Source organism: Stigmatopora argus, chromosome 23, assembly GCF_051989625.1.
Source record: "Stigmatopora argus isolate UIUO_Sarg chromosome 23, RoL_Sarg_1.0, whole genome shotgun sequence".
In the NCBI taxonomy this organism is placed as follows: Eukaryota; Metazoa; Chordata; class Actinopteri; order Syngnathiformes; family Syngnathidae; genus Stigmatopora; species Stigmatopora argus.
This window is the reverse complement of record NC_135409.1, coordinates 2,840,738-2,864,808: the sequence shown is the minus strand read 5'-3', so window position 1 is coordinate 2,864,808 and position 24,071 is coordinate 2,840,738. Positions and strand designations below refer to the sequence as shown.

At 43.7% G+C, this 24,071-nt stretch overlaps 1 protein-coding gene across 1 annotated transcript; it reads left to right on the top strand.

Annotated features, from left to right (window-relative positions):
• The first annotated feature begins 3,637 nt into the window (after positions 1–3,637).
• On the top strand, positions 3,638–23,964 carry sema3c (sema domain, immunoglobulin domain (Ig), short basic domain, secreted, (semaphorin) 3C). The gene is made up of 19 exons (XM_077594057.1): positions 3,638–3,886; positions 3,997–4,099; positions 10,579–10,716; positions 17,615–17,775; positions 17,852–17,914; positions 18,514–18,633; positions 18,775–18,865; positions 19,393–19,512; positions 19,580–19,722; positions 19,805–19,919; positions 19,998–20,067; positions 20,155–20,299; positions 20,384–20,606; positions 21,375–21,463; positions 21,655–21,696; positions 21,761–21,918; positions 21,987–22,054; positions 22,486–22,616; positions 22,713–23,964. The coding sequence occupies exons 3-19, from the start codon at positions 10,605–10,607 to the stop codon at positions 23,091–23,093; spliced, it is 2,232 nt and encodes a 743-aa protein (XP_077450183.1). The 5' UTR covers positions 3,638–3,886; positions 3,997–4,099; positions 10,579–10,604; the 3' UTR covers positions 23,094–23,964.
• The last annotated feature ends 107 nt before the right edge of the window (positions 23,965–24,071 follow it).

Here is a 24,071-nt window from a genome sequence, read left to right as displayed (position 1 = left end):
GCGATCGTCATCTAGAATTTTAATTACTGCCTGGACGAGATGGGAGGCGAAGACGGATGTCATAAGAGATACTTGTCGGGAGGCTTTTAACGAGGGACATGTTCAAATTGGGTTCTTCGTCGCACACCAAAAATGTGCTTGACATACAAATCCAGTCAAATTATATTAGTGAATCTTGCATCTACATTTAGTTTTGTGACAGTCGAATCATCTGGAATTGAAAAAACTAATTTGAACGTCAGTTTTAACTGATATACATTTATCATTTGCCTGAATATCCCACGTAGCTACACGCCTTTGTGCTAATTTGATGGTCATCAACTGGCACTGATTGTGCACACTGGATAATAGAAATGAAGTCAAGCTTAATATTGCGTGAAGACAAATGAAATGGATGATTGGAGCTCATAAGTGCGAGGCTTTCCGGCCGCTTTCATTCGTTTCTTTCAATTCCACCTGACTAGAAGCCCATTCAATGCTGTCACGTGATCTCTGCACCAGTGTCTCAACGCTGCCCCCTGGCCGTCGTTGCCACTGACTTCATAAATAGTCCGAAAATTGGCTATTGATGCATTTTTGCAATCAAACATAACATCACATTTGTGATGTCACATTAAAATATAGTCCGTGCCAGTCAACCTCAGCCGATTAGATTGGATTGGATAACTTTATTCATCCCGTATTCGGGAAATTTCATTGTGACAGTAGCAAGAGGGTGAGAATGCAGATACAGGAAAGGCATAGTTATATTGCTCCTCTTATTATTGATTGCAGTTTCCCTTATTAAGCGATAAAAAACATACAAATGCAACACGGCACATATTTACCACACTTAAAAGTCTAAAATGTTCTCCAAAATGGACAGGGTGCCCAATCAGTATGCACTAAATTCAAGGTTCTGTAGATGTCGCTGTATGACGCTGTCAGCCTGACTATCTGGGTACATTGCTTGGTGACGTGCTATATTTATATAGTGGTACCTTGACATACGATCTTAATCCGTTCCGTCGAGCTTTTCGTAACTCGAGCGAACGTTTCCCATTGAAATGAATTAAAAACAAATAAATTCTTTCCAACCCTCTGAAAAAACACCAAAAACAGGATATTGGATTGGAAAAAATGTTTTATTTCTTCTAATTCGCCATCTATTAACAAAGTAGCACATAACTAGTTGTTTAATAGTAATAAAATGTATTTAATATAACTAAAATTGGGGGGATTTCGCCGACGGGAGAGACTCACAGAGCGGGGTACTTTCCACGACAATGCACTCTAAACCGAACAAACAAATTTAAATTAACTTGGATTAATATATATAGACACACTCAAACATACGTTTAATGTAACTTTACACAAAACTGAATTCTAATTTTGTTTTAATCTTTTTTTTTTTTTTACCTTCGTTCTGGCCGCGTTAGTTGTTTGCCACGCCTCCACCCTCACGTTCGCTATCGATGGGCTGTTTGCTGTTGTATTCCCTTCAAAATATTCCGAAAATGATGCACACATGTCCTCACAATAGGACAGGGGTCGGGAACCTTTTTGACGAAGAGAGCCACAAACAATTCATATTTTCCAATGTTATTCCTTGTGAGCCATACTACCAATTTAAAAGTCAAAATACAGACATGTAAACGAGTGCCTTTTCAATTTTTTTTTTGTAATTTCACCACTTTTAAAGTGGAAAAAAATGAATATTTTTTAAAAGATTCTTATGCTGTTGCTAATCAATGAGAGGATGCATTCCAGAAGAGTCTACTGCAAAAAAATGAAGATGAAAGCAAAAACAGAAGATTAAAGCTAAAAAAATGAAGATTAAAGCAAAAAAAATGAAGATTAAAGCAAAAAAATGAAGATTAAAGCAAAAAAATGAAGATTAAAGCAAAAAAATGAAGATTAAAGCAAAAAAATGAAGATTAAAGCAAAAAAATGAAGATTAAAGCAAAAAATATGAAGATTAAAGCAGTTCTAGATGTAATATCTCAGTTCTGTCAACAGCGATTTCTATATTTTAGCCCACAGGTTAGCAAAGAGCCAGATGCACCCATCAAAAGAGCCACATGTGGCTCCCGAGCCATAGGTTCCCTACCCCTGCAATAGGATAACACACGACCACTTGCCAACGAGAAGTAGTCTTGAATTAGCGATCGCTCCTCCAATGGGAGCTAACATGCTAAGGGGGGGAAACAGGAAATGCAACCTCCTACCCACGTATTGATTGTGGGTAATGAAGCTTTATTCTGAGAAAGGGTGCCATTGGCAATCGGTGTTGTGTGCACGAGTGTACTTCATTACCTTTTTGCCCGCGCATGCGCGTTGTGCGTTTCCTGGTCGAAACTCGTCTGAATAAATCGTTTAGTGCTCGTAGATATCTGTTATACACGCAAGAGATGGGGCAAAAAAAGACAGTGCGCTACAATGATAAACAGCCTCTCATGTCATGGCCACCTGGCTTGGTCGAATCTCGAAATTTTGATCGAATCGCAGGCGAATTATTTGATCGAAATTTTATAAATGTATAAAATACGGGAAAAACGTACAAGTTGACAGGTATAATAGCCCGAATTCCCTCCGGTTGTTGTACTTTTTCCTTGGCTTTTATGTGGGGCAACCACAATGTGTCAACAAGCGACTCGACAAAAAACTACTCGACAAAATGTGAGCTCGCCGCTCAACCTTTGCTTGTAATGTCATGTTCGAGTAGACTCCAGTTTTTCCACTTGTAATCTCCGCTTTTGTGCGTCTCAAAGCTTATGAAAAAAAAAAAAGAATTTCATATCTCGCTGGAAAGAGAATAGGGCGCGTGTCACGCATGCACAAAAACAAAAGCGGTCCAGATCTTATTTACCCGCCGGTCGGCCACTTTTAAAGGCAGATAATATTCCACTGACGTTCTTGTGGGAAATTAAAAAGCGGTAAACAAGAAAGCGCGTATCAACATTTAACCCCTCCTCGATAAGGGCCTCGTCTAAAATCTGCATGACCGGCTTGGCAATGAAAGGGAAAATAAAAAAGTAGCAAGAATCAGAGACTGACATCCCATAAGCAAAAAGAAAAAACAACCCAGCAGAAAGCAAACACTTGCTGCCAGCCACCCACGTCAAAATGGATTGGACAGTGGTTGTCGTCAACGGTATTGAACCATGATGATTCAATGTAGGTCAGGTAGGATTTAATATTTGCAATATGTTGTCATGAAAAGCATTACAGTTCAGACAGGCTTTCAAAGTGGGGCGTATTGTTTCGGTCCGGTCCGGTCCAGATGTTTGAGTGCTTCCAGGTGATACCACGCTGCAGAAAATATGTGACAATAGGAGACGTATACTGACGGTGTTTGGCTGTTCTCGGGCATCGACTTCATCCTCGCTCAGGTGTGTTCATAAATCCTATTTATTAATATTAAGGGGGAAAGTCTTTGGAGTGATTGCTTTGTTTTGTTTTAGTTTTTTATATACTTGAAGAGCTTATTTGTATTTTTCAGAAAGAAGCCTATCGTGTTTTGGGGTTTTGGTATATTGGTACATTTTAAAAACAATGTTAACCCTAGTTTACTTGGACCTTTTAGCACACCGGTTTCAAACCGATTCCAGAAAAGGCCAAGACGGTGCAGGTTTTCTTCCCTACCGAATCAGTGCAGACAGTTAGTCCAATGAGGAGGTTTGCTGGAAGAAGCAGCACCTGACTGCAATCAACTGACTACAGTTGTAAGAGAATAGATTGGGGAAAAGGTGTGTGTTGGAATAAAAATGAGTTGGACGCCTATGTTTTAGAATATAGGGTTTAATGGTTTTCCTCCAGATTTATACCCTTCGAACGTCGCATCCCAAGCGGGTTCCGCATTGGCTCCTTTGTACGTTCCTTGGAGGATGTGGAGCTTTTCTTGGAGGTGAGCGTGCCACGTACTAATTATCTGCAGGAATGTCCTGAAAAGAAGGCTTTTTCAGGCAAAATCAAATTGAAGACTCGCGTTTTAATTCCCGTGCACTTGTCTGATAGATGTGGCTGTCTGCAATGGAGATCCGAGAGCCACTGAACATCCCTGATGTTTAAGGAACTCGCATTTTAAACATGACAACTTAAACCCTCTTCTTTTCTACGTGTAAGTTGATTTAATAATTAATTGCTAGCATTGTACACTGGTAAGTACTAACCGGTGGATCTTAAAAAACACGTATTTGTTATTCTGTAGTGATTGATGTGCCCAAGAGTCAACTTAAAGTTGCAGAAATATCTGTATATTTCTATTTTTGTGGCATGTTGTTTCACTGGATGACTTGCCCAATAACAAAGTTGACGGTCACTGTTTTGAAAGTTGTTGCGTTTGTAGTCGGTTCGTTTGCGTCATCCAAATAATAGCGGGGAGACACTACCCTCATGTGGCTATTTGTGTAAATGTCTTCCAAAAATACATTTATTTATTACTGTGGTTCTCTTTTAGTTAGCCAATCTATTTTCCTTTATTATTCGTCTAAACTATTGTAGTATATGCGTAAAATCTGATTTGATATTGTGAAACCCCCTTATTATCCTGTGTTTGGCTCGATTGTCCACCAGGTGGCAGTCCTTCCCAACGTAGTCAATGGTCAAGTCATTTCTTCATTCGATTATTCTCATTAATTACACCGGGCCATTATTCAAATAAATAGTTTAAAAATACCTTCAAATAGGCCCTAGGATCCTCCACTGACTGTCATAGACGTCCAAGGCTTGTGAAATGGGAGGGTACATTGGCTGCTGGCACTCCCATTTCAAATTAATTGGACGTTTCTTAGTAAAAAAACTAAAATTCACAGAAGACTGATTGGTGGCCTCTCCTCCACAATGGCAGTTAAAGAGTTCATAACTTGACTTGGGAAGGCAAAAATACTAATTACAACCATTAGCTACGTGACGAATTAGGCTCAATATAGCTGTTGGCCACTTAAACCTGAAACCAGTCTTAAATCAGAAGAAAACAAAAGCCAATGTCCGTCCCTGCTTTTTCATCTCCGTGGGTCGGGAAAAATAGCAAAAATATTGCCTTAACCTCTCCCTAAACTTCCCAATAATGGGTGTGGACTGTTGAGGCCGGCTTCCGATAAGATCGCCCGCGTTTGACAGCAGACGCCATCGAGGAGAAAGTATACAATCTTTGACGCCTGTGCCAGGGTGAGATTTTTCTTTCTTCACGCATCATCCCCGGGTGTTTACAATCAGTCGGAGCCATTGTTTAAAGGTCAGAGTTCAGCTTGTGTCAACCCTTCCACATGTCAATCACCAAAAGATAGGTAGGCTGCCACAGGCGAAAAATTGGAGGGATACGGTCAACATAATGGACGCAATAAATGGCTATTTCAAGAAGAGATTTTTATGCACGCTCTACCAGAATTTAGAAGAGACCAAGGAAAGCGTAACATACGCGCGGTGAGTCATCCCTCCTGAATAATACGTCCGACGGTTGGCAAGTAAAAGACTAAACTTGAGTCGCCGGCCAAATGGGTCGATGGACAGGCGGTTGGGTGACTCCAAAATAAATCCAAGATGGAGTGTTTGCCCCGGAGTGGCTAGGACCCTCCTGAGCGTAGGCGTGGTTCTCGCCACTTGATCTGCTACCCCCGCCTCCCCCTCATTGCAAACTGACTACCAGACAGGCTGGGATCCAATGAAGCGTGACGAATGCCTGACTTTCAGCGGGGTTCAAGGGTCAAGGCGTATCCCTTACCCGACCTTGGCATTAGACACAGATGCGTGACCCCCTGACAGGTCGGAGACTTCCCCGCAGAGCCGAATCACTCAATCTCCTCCACCAATGACTCTGTCCCCGAGTTTCACTTGCCAGGTTGCCTTCTGTGAAACATCCACGAAACTGGCTCGTGACCGCCGCGCCCCCGACATACCAAGACCGTCTCAACGCTCGCGCCCTCAACATTGGATGCCTCGTAGAGGTTCACCCACCTGGTTTTGTTCTGCAAAACATCCCCTAGGAGCAAAAACCTTCAAAACCCCACAGCTCATTCCTCCAATTTGTCTGTGTGCAGATGTTCTGACACATTCTGGCTTTCTGTAAGGACACCTTTTGCAAATTAGTCCGTCCCTGAGTTGCAATGCGCCTTGTGTGGACCGTCCCCTAGGCGCCATATACTAATTAGTCCGTCCCTGAGGTTTAACCCAGCAGGTTGCCTTCTGTAAGACAGATCCCAGACCAGAGGCTGAGTTACTCCAAACTTCACCTGTCAAAATGGAAATCTCCAATTCCCACCTCAAATTTGTCACCTTCTTGCCTCCTGTAAGATGCACTCCTTCTCTCCCCGAGGTTCAGCTGCCAGTTTGCCTTGTGTGAAACATTCCCCAGGCTCAGCCCTTACTGACAACTACCCTCAACTCTAGAGTCCTCTGGTTCCCTCCTTGATTTTGTCCAACAGAGAGGTCCACCAGAAGATACTCCAGACCTGTCTCCCTTAGAGTACAACTACCTCAATATTTGTCAAATGATTAAATCTAGTCAGATTATTCAAAAATAAGATAAACTAACCTGTACTTTTTTTGTAATGGTTTGCCTCTGCATGGTTGAAACCGATGACACAATCAATCTAAGAATCTAAACATTGGCCATCGCGCTGATGAAATTAAACTGCTACATCACTTCCGGTAGCGATTTTAGCTTCCTGGTCAATAGCTTAATGGGACTAAAACTGCGTTTTGTGCTGTGGTTTAGTATTATTATTTTGCAGATAAAGCGCAGCGGCTTGTGGCTCAGTGAAGTCCCAGCTAACAAATTCAATAAAGTAGCCCTCGTCATCCTACTGGAATGAATAGTGCTAATTAGATGAGTGTCCCTCTGGAATACAACGAGGTATTCCCTCCCGTTGGAGTCTTCTTCGATTGCATCCAAACTAGTCTTCCCACAGGATTCTGTTTTTTCAAAAAGCCATTAAAATTTGGAATAAAAAGTAGGTGAGCTCAAAAGTATAGGTTGAACTTAATAAACATTGGTTCCCATATATTTCATCTGTCTAAACGAGACCCATCCGAGCAAGATTTGACTTCCAATTACGGTCCTCCGCTGATTAAAATGAACGATGACTGCGCGCGAAAGTAATTCTCCTGTAGAAACAGATGTCTGAGTTGAATACAAACGACACGCTTGGATTAGATTCTCTCAACGTGTGCGGCGTTTGAATGCAAATGAAGTAGAAACGCCACGCACACAAAACAAATATGCGGTGATTCTTCCGCTGCCACAATATGCCGCGCTTGACTTTTGATGGGATTCAAAACGAATGCCAGATGCAGCGCGGGGGGGGCGCGAGCAACCGGGAGCCTCCGCGGCCCCCCGAGATCCGAGTAGCAAACCCCAAAAGCCGAGTATCCGTCACGGAAGGTGGAAAGATCCCACCTGCGAGCTCAACACCACTGTTTTTATTTAGCTCCGGCGGGGGAATTGAAGCATCAATCTTACGCATCTGTAAAGACACTTTAAGCTGACTGCATCCACATCTGTGCCGTTGTAAAAACCAAAAAAAACTGCTGATGACCTTTGTCGTAGTCTGTTTTTGATTACATAGTAAACTTTTTTTCCCCACGTCAAAGCGACATCTTAAGTGAGTTGAGCGCAGTTATTGAAACCACCCGACAAAATTAGGACAAAGACTAACAAAATTCAATAGGAAGAAATATTTCTATGCCATATTGTTATGCATTAAAAAATGTGTATGGTGTCCCGCCTGGATCAAGCTTGAGCCCACTGGACTTAAGATCAAGTTTGTTTTCTTTAGCTTGGCGATGGCTGTGTCTTAGTTGTAAAGTATTTTATAGTTGTGTGGAATTTGTATTGTTTGCAGGATTGAGTCCTGTTAAAAATGGCGCATTTAAGTAGCGGTTGTTTGAGGCATTTGATAGCGTTGATGTGGATTTTCGAGACTCTTGCTATTGCATCCCTTTTCAATGTTTGGGGAAGACTTGCTTCTGTCATCTTTTGTTTGTTTGCCTGGCAAGTTGCCGCTGTCTTTGTTCCAAACAGCTGCGTGGCTCTCATCGTGGTCATCGCTTTTGTTTTCCCTTGAAAGCAGCTGGAAATCGGCTCGATAGGAACATTCCACATCAATGAGGAATGTCAGCCCGCGGAATCCAAATAACCGGCAAACCGGACAATGGCATTGATCCAAAACTGCCAGTAACTCACACCCAAATCCGTCCCCGTGCGACTGGAAGGAGATTCTACGCTGTTAAGGTCCATCTGCTTGTTGGACTGCCATTTCCGAATATTTCTCTATCTGGAGTAAAAGAAGACATAAGCTATTATTCACCTGACTAGTAAGTTTGGATACATTCTAGTAGTAGTTGCAGGGTTAAGATTTTTATATTTGTAGTCCGAAGTTAGTAATATTGCGTCGTAATCCCAGCAATGAAAAATAATCCAATATTGTCAAGTTTTCCTTTTGAATGCTTTTCCAATTTAGAAAAAAAGAGGAAAAACTGTCACATATCCTTATGCGGCAGTTTTTCCTCTTTTTTTTCTAAATTGGAAAAGCATTTGTTCCATTAGGTGGAAAAACATTGAACCAATAATACAAGGGGAAATATTTACAGTTCAATTTGAATACAACAGTTCAACGTTAACACTATCCTTTTAACCCCTGTTTATCACACTTGAAAATACCTCAATCTTTTTAGCATACACTGCAGATCCTGTTTTAAATTATACAATGTTTTAATTTTGCAGACTTTTTTACAGCACAGTGTGCAGATTTTTTCAATGCATGGTGACACAACTCTGATTTTGTATATTGAAACATTTTTTCAATGCACAAAATTTCTTCCACAGAAAAGAAATTGTCCAATAAGATTACAAGGCAATACAGTGAGCGTCCGCTGTTGGGAACGTGTGCTTGCTGTCTTGTTAATGTGGTGTGTGAATTGGTGTGTGTGTTTGTGGGGGGGTTTGCGTAACAAGACACCCGCCCCTCGTTGCCTCGCCGCTCTCTTCGCTCCCCTCGCCGTTCAGTCGGCGCCGCCCGCCACGCAGAAAGCTCAGTCCTCCCAAAATTGACTGTTAACTTCTAACAAAAGGGAAGAAACCGTTTGGCTTCGGGAATCTTCACTTGGATTGCGAGTGGGCGGGGGGTGGGGGGGCATCCTGTGAAAGGTGAGTGTCCTATCTATCGAAGATGATTGCAGATTGAGGATCAGGTGGAAGGCAGGCAGGTTGTCAGGTGTGCTATCGTTGCTTTGGGGGGGCTTATCGACTTTGTTTGAACTTGAGGACCGCTTATCAGGAGTTGGAATGTTCCCAATCCTCCCAATGGGAACATCTGCTGGGAGTGTGTGTGTGTTTGGCCGGGTGGGTGTGGTGCGGGATTGAGCAACCCTTTTAAATGGCCTCGCCGCTATTTTTATGATGCCTGACCGTTTCGGGGAAAGCAAACACGGATATGTTGGGATGGGAGATATTAGGGTGCTGGCCGTGACCGCAGAATTGCCCGATTTTGACACTTTGGGTTTCCGTTTGTGGTCCGGGAAGACACTTTAAAAGCCCCTGCGGGAAATTTCAATGTCCAGCAATTCTCCGCGACGGACGATGAGCATTGTGGGAAGCCTTTTCGGTGATTTGCGTGGATTATATTGCCTGAGATTAAATGAGTATTGCCAATGGCAGAAATGGCAACATTGTTCATTTTGATGGAGGCGTGTCAGTCCCAATAGTTTTTTTTTTTCTCGGTACACAAAGTGCACTAAAAGTTTTATCGCTTTGTTGATGCATGCCACCATCAATGTTTTAGCATGTATGCATAAGACATGAGAGAACAGATCCACCTGCTTGTAGAAACGTTTTTTTTTCAAGGGCGTAAGAGGGTTTGAGGGCGCCGGAGACCCACGGGTGCAACATTTCGCTACCTGCCGCCATCCATAATGGAGTTTTGGACCACGAATGGCAATTGACTTCATTTATTTTTTAAAAAGGCGCTTAAATGCATCACTGATGGGTTCACAGAAAATGTGTTCAATCCCCATTTTGATGAAAGAAGAATTGGAACACATGAAATGTACATTTTGGGGGTTTGTTGTGTATAGGGAAAGCTATTTTGAATGAGTTCTTTTTGGGGTTTTTTTTGCATTCTTGTGCGTAAACAAGGAGGGATGTCCCAGATCCGATTGTGTGATTGAAAATCGGGCCTGATCACGTCCTTTTCAGAGGAATCGTAATCCGGTAAAAAAAAAGATTGGGGTTTTAAAATATTTTAATTTTCAAGTGTTGACTCATTGGCTGTCATTGAAGGCCATAGACATTCAATCCAGTTGATGTCTATGACTGTCAATGGCAGGGTCAACAAAAAAAGAGCATTTAAAATGCTGTTTTTAAAATTAAATTTCTGGTTTCTGCAATACATTTTACAACGAGAATCCAATTTTGTATTATAGCATATGTTCATTAAAAAAATGGTCATGAACACAATTTCATTTTTTTCTAAAGTGCAAAAGTTTAACTTTTTGAATGGAAAAATGACAATAAAACCTAACACAAATGGCCATACGATTAGCACTCAACTATATTTTTATCTTAACGCCTGCAACTAAAAATATATATTTCATGAATTTCAGGCGAGGCCGTCCCATCCTGCTCAGTCATGGGCCAGTCGGCGCCGCCTTTTTTGGCGCTGGCGCTTCTGCTGAGCTTCTCATCAGAGGTCATCTGTGGCCTTCCTCCGCCGCTTCCTCGAGTCTTCCTCTCCTTTGACGGTAAGAAAAAGACTTTTGTCGCCTCGGACGTCTGTCGGGTGGCCCGCCGAGACTCCGATCCCGGCAACGTGCTCCTCGTTAAATTTTAATCTGCTGGGTTTTTGTTTGATTTATTTGTATAATATTTCAATGGAGGGGTTGGACTTTTTTGTGTCATTTTTTGTTCGTGATGAACCAAAACTGATCAGGTGAGTGGAAATCGGGCCCGATCGGTGGAAAAGAGGGGGGGGGGATGTTATTTTTCAGTGTTAAATCATTGGCTTGCCCTCCAATTGGACTGGGGGGCTGGTAGCGATCAACATAGTTGAACCTAGTTGAAATGATTTTGATGTCTTTAACGTTTGTATTGTTAAATTTACATTTTTGCTCGTGGAGCTAATTTTATCTTTAAATTATCTCTGCATCAAAATACAAAACATTTGCATTTGTTTCAGGTCAGGAATGATTTGTTTCAAATCTAGGAATGTAAAAAAAGTACCATTGAGTTTTGTCTTCCCAAAATTGAAAGTGCGATCATTTTGTCCCAAAAAACGGTACACGGTCAATTGGTCGCCGGTCTTTTGGTCGCCCGGACGTTTGGTCGCGGTTTGGTCGCCCAAATGATGACAGAGAGAGGGAGAGTTTAGAGTTTAATACATATCTATTAACACATCGGCTGCTGCCATCTACTGTTAATTTATTAAAAAGAAGACAAAGCAAATTCACAGATGGTGTTTTTATTGAAGCAGTAAAACTTACAAATTCTAGCAACCTTCATTCTCTCTGGGAGAAATAAGAGCACTCATTTAACACATCGGCTGCTGCCATCGACTGTCATAGGCGTCCAATGAACTTTCATTCTCTTGGAGAAATAAGAGCACTCATTTAACACATTGGCTGCTGCCATTGACTGTCATAGGCATCCATTAACACATTATTATTTTATTAAACAAATAAAAGTGGGGATGTTTGGATTAAATGCCCAGACACACCTAAAAGAAATACGCAGCTGTTAATGAGCGGTTAAAAAAGCTCTCGGAGAACTATGGAAACCCGGATCGATTCGCGAACAATGTAGAGTACCTGCAAACCATTGCATACAATTTGTTTTTATTACAAATTGTATGCAATGGCAAAAAATGACAGTCAATGGCAGCGTAGGGGGTTTAATGTGAGTAAAAGCCTTCCTCTTGTACCGCAGTGTGTTAAATGAGTGCTCTTATTTCTCCCAGAGAGAATGAAGGTGGCTAGAATTTGTAAGTTTTACTGCTTCAATAAAAACACCATCTGTGAATTTGCTTCGTCTTCTTTTTAATAAATTGACAGTTTAATAAATTGTCAGTAGAAGGCAGCAGCCGATGTGTTAATAGATATTAAACTCTAAACTCTCCCTCTCTCTGTCATCATTTGGGCGACCAAAAGACCGGCGACCAAACGTCCCGGCGACCAAACGTCCCGGCGACCAAACGTCCCGGCGACCAAACGTCCCGGCGACCAAACGTCCCGGCGACCAAACGTCCCGGCGACCAAACGTCCCGGCGACCAAACGTCCGGGCGACCAAAAGACCGCACACGCCAAAAACAATACCAGGGTTAACCGTTAGTGGCAAGGAATGAGTTTAAGGGTACGTACAAGCACAAACAATTATACAGATGTGGAAGGATCCAATCACATGTTTGGAAATTGGTCCCAATCCCGTCATTTTTAGAAATCGGAATTAGGTGAAATTGTGTGTTTCAGATTTTTTTTTTAAAGGGCTACAAATCAACAAAATCAGTTTTATCGGAAATCTATCAATTATTTTGAAAAATTGACGGGGTATTGGCATATGCTCAAAATCAGGTGGCTCGAACCCGGGTGCCATATTATTATTTTTTCATTATATAATTTCATGTGTTTATTGAGGGTTTTTTTTCCATGCCATTGATTTAAAAAAAATCTGACTCGTGCTAGTCATTTAAATTCACAACAGAAGGATGAAAGAGCCACACGATTGGACGCCTATCGTCAACGGCATTTTAAGGGAAACGAGTCAGCACTTTTGTTCCCCTTCTGTTAATATAATTTACGATTCCACATGGCATGCCAGCTATTTTTTTCGGAATGGCGTCACTACACGTCTTGCCTGCCTTAATGTGGGCGTTCAAAGGAAGCGCTAGCGGGCTACGTTTAGCGGGAGTCGTCCGCCCAGTAGCTCTATCTTTAATGGCATCGGCCTGTGCGTGAAAAAGTGAAGAAAAAAAACAAGCACCAGAATCACTTTTATCCGAGATACGTTGAAACAATTGGCTCTTTTTGAAGAATACGAGATACGCGGCTACCCGAAGCGCGTGTGGTTTCCTTCAAGCGTTTGGTGTTAAACAGACTTGCGGCGAGTCACTCCAGTGCACAAACACGCGATGACTTTAAAAGGCTGAGCAGAAGAGCTGTCATCCAGTTACAGAGCCGTTAGCCTCGGGCGGCCCTCGCGGGGTCGGCCAAAGTTCAGAGGTCGTCAATCCGACGACCCCAACCGCCCTGGAACGGCTTCTGTTTTTCGCGTCGGTGGTTGTTTTTCAATTTGTCTTTTGACCCGATGCCTTTATTCCCATCTAGCCATGCTTTACAACCCAAGCGCGTTCAAATTGGGGGGAGAAGTTTGACGGGGTGGGGGGGAGGTTTATACCCTGAGTGCTAATTGGGGTAGGCCGGAAATACAAACTAGCTGGTTTCGTGTTTCAGTTCCAACCGAGAATCCGAGCTGACGCCTTGGCGGGTCAGCTCGGAACGGCGTTGTCAGTTCTGGACAACATCGGGGGGGCGGGGGTCTCAGGAGTCCTTCCTCGCTTACTGTAAGAGCTCTGGAATCTTCCCTGTGCGAACAACAAGTTGTATACAATGATTCACTTTGCGTTGAGTGCCGTCGGATGAAGTGGCAGGAAATTGCCATTTTGGGAGTGGAGGCGCTCCTTCGCAGTTGTCCGTACCCGTCAAAAAGGGCATTTGTGAATGAAGACGTTTTGTCACGGCCGCGCCGGAGGTCGACGCCGACTTTCTGGGTGGTCTCCTCCACGTCCGCTTGAGAACGTCTCCACGGGGCGGCCGTTTGTCATCTCTCGAGTGGCTGTCACTCGCCAGGATGGAAATGAGCACACATGGGCGATATATATTCCGAAAAATACAGTAGTTGCTTGACGCCAAAATGCGGCAAGAAGAATTTCCTGCCTTCTGCTTAAGCACTACTCAGCGCCTCATCCAGCGCTGAACATTCCTCACGCTCCCGCTTCGTCTTTTATGGACTTCCCGAGTTGGGTCCGAGCCTTTTTGATCGACCCAAAACATGTTTGGAATCCTCCCGTTAAAATTTGTAGCTGATTTTTCGAAGGAACAGCCGCCATAATAAAATTTATTTGACCACGGTACAATAGGCTTCTTCAGCCTATTGAGAGCATTGCTCTTAGGCAATGAATGAATGTCCATCCTCGTTAAATAGTTGATTTGATTTTTCTCTTCGCTCATTATTGGGTCTTATGGCGATATTTATTTGAGTTTGATTCATTTAATAAGGGGACAGCACATATTAATGAACATATTCATGTTAATGAACATATGTAAGATTGTAGCCAAAGGCTAAGTTTTTCATCTTTAGTCCCTTGTGCAGATTGAAGACAAACGGTGAGACATACCCAGGCTTTAAGATTGTATTGAACTGAATGCTTTTATTGTCAATTTTACAAATAAGTAGTATAAGTAGTAGTCAACATGGGTAAGTGGCACAAAGTGGCTAGCAATAACTCTTGATTAGGTCCTAGGTGCAGAGATCAAGTTGAAAATGGCGGGGAAGAAACTCCTTGAGTCTGTTTGTCTTGGCTGTTATGATGCTCTCTGCCCTTCTAAGGCACCGGGATTTGTAGATGCTGGACTGGGTAGGTAGGAGGCAATTGATGATTTTTGGAGTCTGAACGGATATAGCTGAATTTAAAGTCCGGTTTTGACGAACAACCTGCGACAAGACAAAGAGGTTCAGAGACAGGACTTCACGTATGGTAATGTGTGTTGAGTTCCAGGTATGTGCGGCACGGACAGAGAATGTACTTTGGCTGAAAGCACTCTTTTTGAAGGGAACATCTCTCGAGGCAGTGTTGGATTTTTTTTTTGTACAAAATTTTGCAATGGAGGAGGAGTTTTGTGATGGAAGATTTTGTAAATGAAGGTGGCATCTGCATATTTTACAGTATTGTCCCAGTTCAGGCGTTTGTGTTTTTTTTTTATAATCTGACAGCGGTGTTGCGTTTTAGATTTTCTGTCCAATACATTCAGAGCTTGCTTATAAATGGTTTCAATCGGTTTCAGGGTTGTTTTGCAGGCCGATGACCAACTTGTTAGGTAGTAAATCATGTGTGATATGATCATTGTGTCAAAATACAGTTTTGCTGACTCAGGTGTTCGATTGTTTTTAATGAACCTAAAATTGGACAAATTGAATTTAATTCTATTCAGTGTTTTTTCATGTCGTTTAAAGACAAGTTGAGTGTCAGATGCGCATGGCCTACTTCATTTGTTCTCTTTGCACTAAAAAAAAAAAAAAAAAAAAAGAAAATATAAACAAATGGACCCCAAATCGACCCCCATGCACCAACTCTAGACTCGTTTTAATTTACTTCCCGTATAAATCCCGGCACATGGGAAATATTGGGCACGATGAAACGTCAGCCTCCGTGCACAATTTGGCTTGAAAGCATCCTTTCAAAATGCCAAGTATTGGTTTCACTGGCATTCCTTCGCCCTCGCTCCCTCGCCTTTTTCTCCGAGATTTACGGCGTGACGAACGGAGCCCAAAGTCTTTGCGCGCCGTCAGTCTTAAAAAAAGGCCAGGGAAAAGCGAGTCGAGGAGCCCCTCGGAGCGTGTCGGAGATGAAACGCTGACTTGGCAGGATTCTGCCTCCTGCGTGTTTTCAATTAAGATAGCCTTGCTCACAACCTGGCCCGACCGACTCCGCTTCTTTAATGGAAGCATTATATTCGTCTCATCTGTTGGACGTTTATGTGCCGCCGGGCTGTTTTTGGCTAGATGACTTGACTTTTCTTTTCCTTTGAAAGGGGAAAAAGACATGTTCATCTTCCTGAGATGGCCTAAAAGGCGCACTTGCTGTCATTTCAGGGAGAAATTTTGGTCGAACGACTCTTTATAGGCTCTCTTACCCTCTTTTTATGCATTATTTATCCTTTGGACAGTGATAGGGAATTCTTGGGTTGATTTAATACAAAATTACAAAGCTAATTTACTTAGAGAAAAAGTTTTGATGGGTATGACGATTAAGTAGATGAAACATCCAATTTGGAGGGGAAAAAATCGTATCGAAAATTAACATTTATGTCACCATATTGAAATTATAATCAAATTGATTAATTTTGATTCAGTTGTTCTTAACAAGCCTGTGTTTTAGGGCGTGAGTTGCCACCCCGGTGGGATCCACCAATGAATCTACATCGTATGCTACTTGACAATAAGTAACGTTGCAAGATTTTGTGAAGTGTTAGATTTCCAGTTGGAAAGCACTCAGTGTGAACCACTTGAAATCTGGGCGCTAGCAAATAAGGAGCCGTCATCACGGTCGCAGCCACTCCAAAATAAAACAAAAGCTGACTTTTCAGTGGTTGGAAAGGGCATCGGTCGCACACGAAGGCCTCCCGATCGGACGCTTCTCAAGCAACGCGATTGAACAAGTCATGAATATTCACCACGCAGGCATCTGAAGGGCGCTTTATCTCCGGAGCCAACAATCCGGAGAAAGCTTCTGTGGGAATGTTTACTCTCCGTGTGAACAATGGAGGCCTTTAATGCGGCTTTTTTTCCTACTGTACGCCGCCGAATCACTTGCATTGACTTCACTGTAAGGGAATACAGACGCTCCCCTACTTACGAACGAGTTAGGTTCCGAGCGATTGTTCATAAGTTGAATTTTTTTGTAAGTTGATTCAGTGCTATATTTTGTATTATAATTTATGTTTAAGACCTATATAAGTATATTGAAGGTTTATATAAGTGCATTTGTATGTTTAAGGCTTGTATAAGTAACACGCATTGGTTTGTAATAAAAAACATTTTATAAAATGGAGAGAATATGTACAGTACTGTATAGAGAGAGAGAGAGATTTATGTATTAGAAACTGGCCGAAAGAAGCGATCTAACGACGATTGCACAGTTTTCTTCTTTTTTTTCATCATAAATGATGCGGTAGCCCTGTATGGCATCATTCAATTGATTTGCAAACTTTGTGCAACGTTCAATATTTGGGTCCTGCTGCTCGATCTTTCTGTTTATAAATGGTACTGACGGTCGAACGATTCAAGTTGTATGCCCGTGCAACGCTCACCACTCTCACGCGCATCAAGCTTCGTTATTATTGCCACTCGTTTCAAATGAAATGGCTTGCCTCTTCCTTGCACTTCCCTCACTAGAAGCCTTTTTCTTTTCACCAACCATATTGAATAATGGCTGCACGAGATATTTCATGATAAAAATGAAAAAGGTTCTTTGCGAACTGGAGATACGTCACGCACTTACGCAACTTCCGCATTGCAACAAAGTGGGCAGAAGAAGTAGATGCTGGGTGAACTGAGCGCTCACAGCGCCAGGCGTCGGTATTTTCGGGGGAAAGAAGTACTACTCGGAGGCGCAATACAAAATCGAACTTACGAACATTTTTCGACATAAACGCAATTTGCAGACATGTTCGTATGTACCGTTGTTCGTAAGTCGTATGTTCGTAAGTAGGGGAGCGTCTGTATCAATAAATACTCACTTTGTTTGGAGGCCAAATCAAATGACGACCCTAACATTGTCTGGATGTCCCGATATGGATTTTCTTTTTCTTTTTTTTTTTGAAGGTTAAATAAACTAGAAATGCTTTGTTTGTTTTTTGGGTCCACCTCAGAACTGCAGAACGCCGCCTCATTGGAGCATTTGGCGCTGCGGGAGGCGCCCATGGACTACCGCATCCTGCATGTGGATGAGGACCAGGACCGTATGTACGTGGGCTGCAAGGACCACCTACTTTCTGTGGACATCAACAACATCACCCACGCGCCCCTTAAGGTTTTCTGTGGAATTTCTCATCGGGTTCCTTGAGGGGCGGCATTGACAGCATTCGTTTTATGGTCCAATGTCGCAGGTGTTCTGGCCCGCCTCGCCGAGTAAAGTGGACGAATGCCAAATGGCGGGAAAAGACCCCACGGTAATTGTTGCCGACGTGTTCCATTGTACACCGCGCACAAAAATAGATAACGTTGTTGGTCCTCGGCATTGAAAAGAGGGAGCCTCGTCGTCAAATTGTACGATGAGATGCTGCCATCTGTTGGTGTGGAGTTCTTTGGATTTTTGGACATCCGTTTTTGGGTCCCTGGGGACCTCCCACACGTCCATGGGGGCGCTCCCTGTGGAACCGGATATCTGGTCAGGCTTTATATGGCCCCGGAGCGAAACGGTGGAAGGCTCTCCAGACGAATAACGGAGGCAGCACGTGTCGAGGAGGCTTTATTTTCCTGCCCGTGGACTGCAGAGACGCGCTCCCGCAAATATTTGGCGCAGTGTGGAGCGGCTCTGGATCCTGGCTTCGTCTTAATCCTCTCCTTTTCGCGCCGTCTCGTTTTTCAGCCCTCACTTTTTCCATATCCGACCGCCGCCATGGTCAATTTGGCCGCTTGAACTCGGGATTCCTCATCTCGCACGCACCTCCCAATTTCCCGAGACCGGAACAAAAGCATTGACGACGATAGACGTCACATCCATTTGGGATCCAGTTTGACAGGATTTCCTGCTTTTTTCTCTCGGCAGCACGGATGCGGCAACTTTGTCCGGGTGGTGCAACCGTACAACAGAACGCACCTGTTCATGTGCGGCAGCGGCGCCTTCAGCCCCGTGTGCGTCTACGTCAACAGGGGGCGCCGGCCAGAGGTAAACAAAGATGTCCCAACCTTTGCAATGGACCATGTTGCCAATGGCAACTAAACCAGAGGGATTTGGGGACAATTTGATTTGTCATACAGCTTAGTGGCTGATTGTTGTAATATTTTTTTTTTCCTTTTTTTGCAACAGGAACAAATACTTTACATCGACTCGCGGACTGAGTCGGGGAAGGGGAGGTGCTCCTTTAACCCACGGGTCAACACTGTGTCCGTGATGCTAAGTAGGTCAAAATACACAGGCTTGTTTTAAATTTTATTTATTGACCTACTTATTTTCATGTACTAATTTTACTGGTCTATTTTTGGGGTGAATATTTTTTGTTGTTGTACATTTTATAGTAAAAGTAATAGCTCTTAATTTGGTGCATTCTGACTAATATCTTTGTAAATTGAGCCCATTTTTTACATATTTCAAATTTCATTTAAAATCAAGTTACTTAATTGCATTCAGACTTATTTACATGTATTTATTATGAAACATTATTTACTAGTCTATTTTTTTGTTTTTTGCAATTGTTTTTGTACATTTTAAAATAAAAATAATGGCTCTTAGTTCGGTGACATCTGTTTTAACAAATTCGTTGTAAATTTGAGTTTTTATTTTTTTAGTATTTCAAATAATTTCTTTAAAAACAAGTCACTTTTGCATTCAGTTAACCTGTTCGTTTTAATAGTCGTCTCCAACACATTAGAATTTTTTTTTAGATTTGACGTAAAAATATTGAAGTGGACATGTTGTGCTTTTCAGATCAAGAGCTTTTTTCTGGCATGTACATCGACTTTATGGGCACAGATGCGGCCATCTTCCGCAGCCTGACCAGGAGGAACGCCGTGCGCACAGACCAGCACAATTCCAAGTGGCTGAGCGGTGAGCCCTGCGGGACGCCTCCCTTTCAGACAGCGAGTGTTTCTCAATTCCTCCTCGTTGGAACCAGAACCCATCTTCGTGGACGCCCACCTCATCCCAGATGGGACGGATCCCAGCGACGCCAAACTCTACTACTTCTTTCGCGAGCGTCTGACCGACAACAACGGCAACACCAGGAACATCCACAGCATGCTAGCGCGCATCTGTCCGGTTAGCGGCCACTTTGAGACCTCATCGGCGAGCCTCGTCCGTTGCCGAATAAATAAATAACAATGTGATTTTCGCCCCACAGAGCGACATCGGAGGCCAGCGCAGCTTAGTCAACAAGTGGACCACCTTCCTCAAGGCCCGGATGGTCTGCTCCGTTCTGGAGGACGACGGCACCGAGACGCACTTCGATGAGCTTGGTCCGACATAAAAATCGGTCAAAATGCTCACTGTCGAGCGACTCGTATTCTCACTTATTTTGCCTTTCCTTTGAGCAGAGAGCGTCTTTTTGCTGGAAAGCGAGCAACCCAAAGGCCTGCTGGTCTTCGGGGTCTTCACGTCCACAAGGTGGCTAACGCTTAGTTAGTACAACGAACCGTCACGCAGTCAACGGCTCCCAATCGTCAACCGGATCGTTGTGACAACTCTCCGCAGCTCCGTCTTCAGAGGTTCGGCGGTGTGCATGTACAACATGGCCGACATCCTGACCGTCTTCAACGGACCCTTCGCGCACCGCGACGGGCCCAACTTCCAGTGGACGGCTTTCCAGGGGCGCATCCCGTACCCGAGACCCGGAACGGTGAGCCGGTGACCGCTTCTCTTCTCGCTTTAATTGCCATGGCCTGCAAAGAAAGCGGATATTTATTTGGTTGTGGCTCTCCAGTGTCCCGGCGGCGCCTTCACGCCAGACATCCACACCACCAAAGAATTCCCAGACGACGTGGTCAACTTTGTGCGCAACCACCCGGTCATGTTTAACCCCATCTACCCGCTGGGCCGGAGACCCCTAGTGGTGCGCACCGGCGTGGACTACAAGTACACAGCGGTGGCGGTGGACCGCGTGGCTGCCGTCGACGGAAACTATAAAGTCCTCTTCCTCGGAACTGGTAACCATCGACAACGTTGACTCATTTGAATGAACTGTTCCTAAATTCAAGCTTATTAGGCTGAAGGAACTTCCAAGTCGCCATTTGAATTGTGGTGTAGGCTATCATTTTTTGATCCATTTGGCTGTTATTTGTCAACCCTTCGTCTTGGAACATAGTCGCTACGTACCGTAGTCCAATATCTATCGATCCTTAATTAATTAATTCTTTTTTTTTTCAATGCTGATTAATTAATTACAGATTTAATTTTGCTCTACTCTTGGAGTTAGGGTTGTTAAAGAATGAGTTCGCTCAATAGCTGCCATTTACGGCACCAGAAACGTACGCCCTTTCATTACCAGCCCTCCCACTTCAAATGGATTGGACGTCTACTCGTGCAGGGTTCTTTACAAGCCTTAAAAAAGTATTGGATTCAAATCTGTTAAATTAAATAGACTGCAAAATCATTGTGGTTATTACATATCATGGGAATACACAATGATGGACCCTAATACGCACTCCAATCATGATTTTAAAATGACATTTTCAGATATTTTAGGAGTAACAGATTTTTTTTCCGTTAGGTCGGCTGGGAGATTTCCATATTTGTGGCATTCAATTATGTTCTAATGGGTCTTTAAAAGGTATTAGTTAAAAAACCTGATATTTCACTTCAGCAGATTTGAAAGTAAAGAACGCGAAATGCCCTGCATCGATTTGTTTGTCCAAGGCGGATTCTTGTCGAGCGAGCAGCTTGGAGGCGACGTAACCGAGATCTCCTTTTCGCAGACAAAGGAACCGTCCAGAAGGTGATCACCCTTCCCACAAACCGCTCCCTGCATCAAGATCTCATCCTGGAGGAACTAGAAGTTTTTAAGGTCGGATGGATGCCTCTCGCAAATCAAAGACAGGCCGGGTTTGGCTTTCGGATGGAATTTTTTTTTTTCTTTCTTTCTCTCACTCTTTCGAACTTTTGCGGCTGCTTGTTCTACTTTTTAAAAGCACACAGCATGTTTGTTTCCACTTCCTCATTGCCTAATGTTGAAATGATGCGTCTTTTTCCCTTTAGAGCCAAGTGCCGGTCAGCCACTTGAGAATCTCCCCGAAAAAAGTAAGCCTCATCTGCTTTTCCCCGTCACGCGAGAAAGCCTTCCTGACGTTCCCGTCGCCCGTAGCAACAACTGTACGCCAGTTCGGAGCTGGGCGTGTCGCAGGTGTCCCTTCACCGCTGCCGTGCGTATGGCTCGGCCTGCGCCGACTGCTGTCTGGCTCGCGACCCGTACTGCGCCTGGGACGGACTCAGCTGCACGCGCTTCTACCCCAGCGGGAAAAGGTGGCGCGCTCGCCGCCGGAAATGGACGCCTGTCGGCGAAGGATTGATTTTGTTTTTTTTTCTTGCAGGAGGAGCAGAAGGCAAGATGTCATGCACGGAAATCCCTTGACGCAGTGTCGAGGATTCAACCTGAAAGGTAACTTTAATATCGCATTTGCGTCGTATTTGATGCAGACAATTGATAGACGGAATGTACAAAATCAATAATTTATAGAAATTGTGAGAGCGAAGGCGCGCTCTATCAGGAATTGCAAATTGGGTTTTTCCAACAATTACAACTATCAGTGTATTCCAGGATTCCATTTTTATTTCAAATTAAAATGACATTAAAATTATTACAGATTTGTTTTATTTTCATTATTATTAGTGTGTGATATTACAAGTAGCCACCTGATGGTTCACTCGCCTGACTTAAGTGCGGGCAACCACGGGACGATTCCCGCTCGGTGGCGATATGATTGGTTGTCAAATGAGATAAGATCCAGCAACCCTCGCGAACATTACAAGTATTCAGTAGACAGAGAGTCGCAATGTGTGTGTGTTTGAGCATTCAAATGTACGTTACAGCTTACAGAAATGCAGTGGAGATGACGCAGTACGCCGTGCGCAACAACACTACATTCTTGGAGTGCCTGCCCAAGCCGCCTCAGGCGTCCATCAAGTGGCTCATCCACAGAGATGGCGACCGGAGGAAAGAGGTGAGACTCGCCACCGGCTCACACACTTGAATTGAACGTGTTAGCCGCCCTGGAAGGCAGAGTGCGCGAGTTGAGGCTGTCCTGTGTGAACGCCAGGTGAAGCTGAGCGAACGTGTGCTCTCCTCGGAACACGGCCTCCTGATCCGCTGGGCTCAGCCGTCCGACCAGGGCCTCTACTACTGCCTGAGCGCCGAGAATGGCTTCAAGCGCACCGTGGCCAAGATCCACCTGCGGGTGCTGAGTGCCGCCACCGCCACCGCCGAAAGGGGGGGTCTGGCGTCGCCCTTCTCGCCGGCCCAAAGCCTTGCCGTGCAGCAGTTCTGCAAAGAGAGGAAGGAGCGGAAGCAGCTTCTGGAGAGGCGCGAGAGTGCCGCGCCCCTGTCGCCGGGGCCTCTCAGGGGGGACTTGGCCAAACTCAAGCCCCTGCTGGACCGTAGGAAGAGCCGCAACCGGCGAAATCATCTTCCAGAGGAGTAACGGAGCCGATCACGGCTAAACGAACCATGCTGGGACGGCTTTGAAAGCCACCGTGGATGTGCGCTTTTTTTCTGCCTGGCAAAGCGGCATTTTTCACTTTTGCCAAGGAATGAAAATGCCAACTATTTATTTCTGTGATGCATGCTCCTAGAGAAAAAGGTTTCTCAGACTTTTGGGGTTCTTCCCAAAAAACAATCAAACAGAACTAGCATGTGTACTCCAAACACCATTAAAAAAACACTACTGTTCTTATACTATTCTTTTCATTTCTAAATTAAAGGACTGAATCACTGAAAACTCTTCAGCAAAATTTGGGAAATGCTTCCAGTTTTAATTGACATTTTTTCAAAACTCAGTTAAAAATGTTTGTTAAACGTCTGATTGGTCAATAGACGTTTTCAAGCCGGAGATTGTGAAATGTTTTGTTGTTTTTGTCAAATCAAAACTGTCAATGTCAAGAGTCTGTCGCCATCTCGTGGTCAGCAGAGTAAGTACAACCAATATAAATGGTAAGGTAAAGAACGAACCAACTCCAGGATGGCGACACTAGATTGAGAACCAATGAAGCTGCGCCCTTTTGTGTCACAACCCCAAAATGTCCTCTAGCTTGTGAAAAACTCCTGTAGATAAAGAGTATTTGTTATGTAATTTAATGTGAATACACTTTTCTGCAGAAATCAGACACTTAAATGTGCCTTTCTATCTATTGATAGGACTGTTGGCTGGATGAAAATAGCTCATGTGGAAGAGTGCTGGATCACATAGCTCACAGCGGAAAGTGCCCGCTCACCGCGCAAAAGATAATTGGATCGACTCTGGCGTCCTGCAACTTGTCGCTTGTCAGGAAGAAAGAAATAAAACTCTTACTATACATGGTCTTATTTTTTTTTTAAATGCCTTCCTATACACGGTCTTATTTTAACAAAAACACCTTACTATACATGGTCTTTTTTAAAGAAAAAAAGCTTTATACATGGT